The following is a 6306-nucleotide window of genomic DNA, read 5'->3' on the forward strand; positions in this document are numbered from 1 at the left end:
TCAGGGCCGTTTCCCGCACGGCGTCCCGCCACATCCGAACGCCCTTCGCTCGCGACGAATCTTTTGTCGCGGGGTCGCAGTCCCGTCCCGGGAGAGAACACAGCTGTCAGGGCGTGTCAGAGTTCGGAACCCAGTTGGCTGGCGACAGGGTCACAACAAGGGGCGCCCGCGAGCTGGGAGAACTCGGGCGGGGTTTCCTCCCCAACTTACTTTCCTCCTTGGCGCGATTCCGAGCGGGCCTCCTTGGGCGCGCAGCAGTAAGTCCCGCCAACACTGACAGCCTATCTCAGCTTCTATATTCACACCCCGTTTGGTTCTTTCTCCGGCTCTGCTCTCTTCTCCAGGATGTTCGTCAAATCCGAGACCTTGGAGTTAAAGGAGGAGGAGGACGTGCTGGTGCTGCTGGGCTCGGCCTCCCCCGCCTCGGCGGCTCTGACCCCTCTGTCTTCCAGCGCTGACGAGGAGGAAGAGGAGGAGCTGGGCGCGGCGGGCGGAGCGCGGCGGCAGCTTGGGGCAGAGGCCGCGCCCGCGGCGCTGGGCGGCTCGCCGGGAGGAGCCGAGGGCTGCCGGCCGGCGCGGCTGCTGGGTGTGGTGCATGAGTGCAAGCGGCGCCCTTCGAGGGCAAGGGCTGTTTCTCGCGGCGCCAAGACGGCCGAGACCGTGCAGCGCATCAAGAAGACCCGGAGACTGAAGGCCAACAACCGCGAGCGCAACCGCATGCACAATCTCAACGCGGCGCTGGACGCGCTGCGGGAGGTGCTCCCCACATTCCCGGAGGACGCCAAGCTGACCAAGATCGAGACCCTGCGTTTCGCCCACAACTACATATGGGCGCTCACCGAGACCCTGCGCCTGGCTGACCACTGTGGGGGCGGCGGCCTGCCCGGGGCGCTCTTCTCCGAGGCCGTCCTGCTGAGCCCGGGAGGCGCTAGTGCCGCCTTGAGCAACAGGGGAGACAGCCCTTCGCCCGCCTCCACGTGGAGCTGCACAAACAGCCCCGCGGAGTCTTCCTCGGCCTCCTCCAACTCCACCTCCCCCTACAGCTGCACTTTATCTCCCGCCAGCCCGGAGGGTTCAGACATGGACTATTGGCAGCCCCCACCTCCAGACAAGCACCGCTACGCACCTCACCTCCCCATAGTCAGGGATTGTATCTAGAACTGCCATCTCTGCTACCCACGCCAGGCCTTAGTGGGTACCCTTTCCTGCCCCCGATCAACCCTCCTCCCACCCACCCCCCCGCTTCCCATGCCCCGGAAACCATCTCACTTCTCTGAGCAAGTGTAGCCGTTCTGATTACTCGTTATTTGTTGCATTCCTTGGCTAAGGGCTTCCTTAGTTCAGCCGGGCTCTCTAATTTATTGGTGTGATGGAGCTTATTGTCAAAGAGGATTCTAGAGTTTAGGGTGGGGAGGGGGGAGGCACTTAAGGTAAAAAGATGCTGGGAAGAGATAAAGGTGAGACGTCTGAAGAGTTTGTAGAGCGGACTCAAGCTCCCGCCCTCTCGGTGCGATTCCTGCGAATCTCCCAGGGGGAACGCAACCGGTTCCTGTGATCTCTTCACCTTTGCTTCTACATAGAGATGTTAATGTCGAGTAGAAAGAAATGTATCTTAGCATCTGAATGATTTTACCGGTAATAATATTATCCACAGATTTGCAATGGCTGGCATCTGCTTTATTCCCAGTGCTGCCTGCGGGCTGTGGGAACTTCACCTGTCAAACCAAACTTTCCCTCTCTGATGTGCACTTTGTTCTGTTTCCCAGATTCGTCACAATGCCTATTGTCCCGCTCTTCTCTTTCCTTTTTCTTCTCCATTTTGCCATCTGTCTCTTATGATTTATAAGGGGGAAAAACTTGTTTTGTTAGAGGGCCAGGTTAGAAGTCATTGTATAATTTGTAGGCTTTGTAATGATTGAATGCAAGCGTGGAAATTTAGGCTGAACTCTCTATCAAAAGGAAAAATGTGGAGGAAAACGGAAAAATCAGGAGGGAGGCTTGCTTCATGAATTATTTATCTCGACCTTTTAGGGGAGAAGAAACTCCCCCATTCTTTCAAGAGATTAAAAATAAATCAACAGACTGAAAACCTAAGCAGACACGGAGCATTATCAGGATCAGCCACACACGTGTTTCCTTCTATTTATTACAAAGAAAAATTTCATGGGAAAAGTATGTATTTTTTGTATATTCTACAGAGTTTATTCTAGTATGTATTTACGTCTTGAAAGAACAAGAAAATTGTTCTTGTGATTAAACTATAAATAAAGTATCTAATTTTCATAATTTTTGTGTGTTTCATTATTACTTTTCCTGTTTAGGTGGCTTTTAGAAGAATGTTTCATTTTTTCCTTAACTCCCTATATCAAATTGAATAGAGTACTTGTTTTTGTTTTTTGTCAATGTTTGTGTGTGGATTTCATTGACACATAAGGTCTAAACAATCACAAGAAGCTGAATTACATTCAAGACACTAACATTGGCATAAAAGTGTAACTCTCCATACAAATAAAAGCTTGGTTTTTAAGAAATCAATTTCTGAGCAAACAGGTTTAGTTTAAAAAAAAAAGTTTTGGGAATTTAAATTATAATTAATGATGAGCACCAAAGTTCAGAAACTTTGCTTTTAAAAAATAGTATAGTTGAGCTATCTAGACGGAGTGTGTAGAAGTTTGGTTCTTACACTTCACTTTGAGCTTGTTATCATCTGTAAACAAAAGGGACTGGACAGTGATCTCTAACATCTGTGACATAACAGAGTGTTGAATAAATTCATTATTGGAAGCTGACTTCATGTTAGCCAATTCAGTCTTTGTTAAAACGGTTTACATAGTCAAAACATCTTCAGAAAGAAAGCAAAAATGGTTTCCTAATCTCCAGGATACATAACTCTGTAACTTGCAGCTCAGTCTCCAAAGCAGAAATCAATGCTCTTTGACTGGCCTTGGGTCAAAGATGACCAAGTGAAGGCTGACCACATTCTAGGTTTAAGTCCCTTAGGGGATGGCGGCCAGGACTTCACAAGCCAAAAAAAAAAAAAAATCACGCCTGCAAAGAAATGTTGGTTGTTCATAGTCCTCCCCCGCCTCATGAATTTCATATCTGCTTCTGGTTTAAGCAAATCCTCCACTACTCTGCATAAACTCATGATCATTCTAAAATGTCCTAATTACTCCTCCTCTCTGTTCATGTAGAAATATTGTGTTTAATAACTGAATAACTATTTATAAGAAAAGAAAGAACCAACCCAAGATTTGTTTGGATTTCATCTCTGGATGTAAGGGAGACTTGTTGGAAAACCCCTTCTAGTTTAAAGATTTTATATTGTTAACCACTCTTGATTATCCAATAAGGAGAAAGAGATATTCCTCTTACACTTCTATGTTTCTAGTGTTTAAAAAGCCAAGCAATTGTGGTATGAGAATTCTAAAACATCACAGTTTTAATGCCAGATCACTGCTCTTTTAGTGCTGGTGATGGTTATTGTGAGAACTTGCCAGGAAACAGGTTCCTGACACAGGTCTGGGGAGGCAACTCTTCAGGTGCAGGTACTCAGGAAAATTCGACTGGGGGGGGGAGGGGGGAGGGGGGGATGGGAATCCTATAACTAGGTGCTGACCCTGATGGCTTGTTTGGAGAGGCATGGATCGAGAGAGGGTTCAATAGTCACAGTTTTGATTAATGGTAATACAGCTAATGACTTAACCTGTGACCCAGTTGAATCTAGCAGCCGCCACCGCACAGCTACTCCAGGGCCAGGGTCTCGTTCAGCCAGAGTGTGCAGGTCCTCTTCCACATCAGAAGCACCTCATATATGGGAGGAATTCCGTCTACCCACTGTGATCTACACTCAGGCTTTCCCTTCTCTGTCTACAACACACCTTATTTTACACTGCTGTTGCTACTTAGCCGCTCCAGTCGTGTCCGACTCTGTGCGACCCCACGGACTGTATCCCACCAGGCTCCTCCATCTACGGGATTCTCCAGGGAAGAGTGCTGGAGCGGGTTGCCATTCCCTTCTGCAGGGGATCTTCCCAACCCAGGGATCGAAACCGGGTCTCCTGCACTGCAGGCATTCTTTACCACTGAGCCACCAGGGAAGCCCTATTTTACACTAAATAGGTGCAATTATTCTTTATGGCGTCTAATCACTTCTAGCGATTAAGAACGTTCTTTCTTCCTCACTTCGCACTAGGAGTTTTCCTTCCCAACCCACCGCAAGCTCCACAACCTGTGGGTTGAAGCCCAGTGGTCCTCTTCCCTCCCCTGTAAGGATGAGAACTACAGGTCGCAGCTTCAGCAGAAGGGAATACAGTCGCTCCTCGATTTAATCCATTCGTCCCTCCCCCATTGTGCCTGCCCCGTGACCAGCCTGGTTTATCTGCACCACGTAGGTTCCTGGGCAAGCTAAGCCAAGCCATTCTATTTCCGGAGCCCTCTGCTGAGAGACGTTTCAAGCAAGACCGTGGAACTGTTCTGATGACAGCCCCACACCGCTACAGTTGCCAGATCTTCCCAGCGCCAGCGGCGCGCGGCGGCGGCGCGTTTACCTAAGCGCGGTGTGAGGATGGTCCTGCCCTGGGTGGATCGTCGCTTTGGCGCCGCCAGGCTTCAGGCATTGATTGTATTTACTTGTTCTGAAGTGCCCAGGACTTAAGGTTGATTTTCCTTCACCAGATTTAAAATACATTCATCTGCGGGCGAACAAGGAGGAAAAGAAAAAACGGAGCGCCGCCAGGCGAAGCAGGAGCCAGAGGAGTACCCGGGTGCCCCTGGGCAGGAGCCGGGTGGGCGCCTTTCGGGAAGAGACCCCCGAGGGCCCGGTGGAGGTGAGGGCGTCGGAAGGCCCCGGGCGGCTTTGGCCGGGAAGGAGCAAGGGTCCCGTTTCCTGTAGAGGATGTCTAGGCCCGAGGCCCGCTTCTGCCGCGCCCACCCTCGGCTCTGGGTCGCCTGGGCTCCCGGCCGCGGCAAGGTCGGGTCTGCTGGAGAGACTGGAAGTTGCGAGCCGCTGCCGCCCACCGCGTGCACCCCCTGCATCGCATAGCCTCGGGCCGGTTGTGACTGCTGGGCGTCGACACCTGGAACCCGTTAAAAGCGCCTCCTCCTCACGCCCGGCCTCGGTCTTTCCCCACCCTCAGGCTCTCCGGGCCCAGGCGAGCTTTGAATGTATTAATTAAATAAAGCAGGCAGCCCTTGAATCGCGCCAATGCAGGGCGCTCCCGGGAGCGTGAAAGTCCTGGCCTCCGAATCCGCCAAAGAAAATGTGTGAAAAGAGAATTAGTGAAATTAGGTTAGACCAATAAAACGTGAGGGCGCCAGCATCACCCCCCCCCCCTCTCCCCCAGCCTGGGGCTAGAAGGGCTATCTAGTCTGATCTATTGTTTCCCGCCCTGGCAGGGGGTTCATTGTTTGATAAATAATTCCCCCTCCATTTTATTCTTAAAAAAAAAAAAAAGGTATTTGCATAATCACTGCTTTGATGTAGCCAGAAATCGGAGGCTTGGTCTCCCCAAGTCCGCTATTGGTAGCGAGGCAACCAAGCTCGGTCCAGATCTTTCACTTCACTGACAGTGTGTGGCAGATTGTCAGAAACAGCACTGTTCAGCTGCTGCCTCCTTTTTAAAAAGGATCCACTTTAATGATTAAACCTAAGGAATGTCCAAAAGGGGGGGGGGGGGGAGGGGAAGGACGAGGGTTCTCAACCCCCTCCACCTCCCTCTGTCCTTCAGGGGTCATTGTTCCCAGCAGTTTCTTTTCCGAAACCCTGGGGGGCGGGGGGGGAGGGCGCGGTTTGCGTCTCCCTTGGGGCTTCTCCACGTGGCTCGCCGTGGGCACCCGCAGGGGTCCACCAGGGCCGAGGAGGGGCGAGGTCGGCTAGAGCGGTCCTGCTCGTCCCTCACGCTTTTTTCTTTTCCGGGTTTGGTTTACCCAGCACCGCACTCCTCTCGCTCCCGCTTCTCCTGGCGGCCCACCTCTGGGTTTCTGCTTTTCCTTCATGTTCACCCCCAGATGGATGACTGGATGCGGTTTGTCTTCTGGAGGATGCCGAAGTGAGCTGCTCTTTGGTTTCCGAGTGGAAACGGAGTGGGGAGGGCCCCTGGGAACGCGACGTGGGGGCAGTTTCAGATGGTTCCCGACAGGCGAGAGGAGCAAAGAAATTCACTCATCCGGAAAGCAGATCGAAAAAGCCAGTGTGGCCGGAGCTGCGATTTCCCTGCAAGGTGGCGGGAGTCGGAAGATGGAGTGGGAAAGAGTCCTGATGGTGTGTGTGCGCTACAATAAATGATTTCTCCGTCTCTCTCTCTC

At 51.6% G+C, this 6306-nt stretch overlaps 1 protein-coding gene across 1 annotated transcript; it reads left to right on the forward strand.

Moving 5' to 3' along the window:
* Window positions 1-215: 215 nt before the first annotated feature.
* Window positions 216-1158, forward strand: NEUROG2 (neurogenin 2). The gene has a single exon (XM_061164174.1). It carries the CDS (start codon window positions 346-348, stop codon window positions 1156-1158), a length of 813 nt encoding a protein of 270 aa, XP_061020157.1. The 5' UTR covers window positions 216-345.
* The last annotated feature ends 5148 nt before the right edge of the window (window positions 1159-6306 follow it).

Source organism: Dama dama, chromosome 17, assembly GCF_033118175.1.
Source record: "Dama dama isolate Ldn47 chromosome 17, ASM3311817v1, whole genome shotgun sequence".
Taxonomy (NCBI): domain Eukaryota; kingdom Metazoa; phylum Chordata; class Mammalia; order Artiodactyla; family Cervidae; genus Dama; species Dama dama.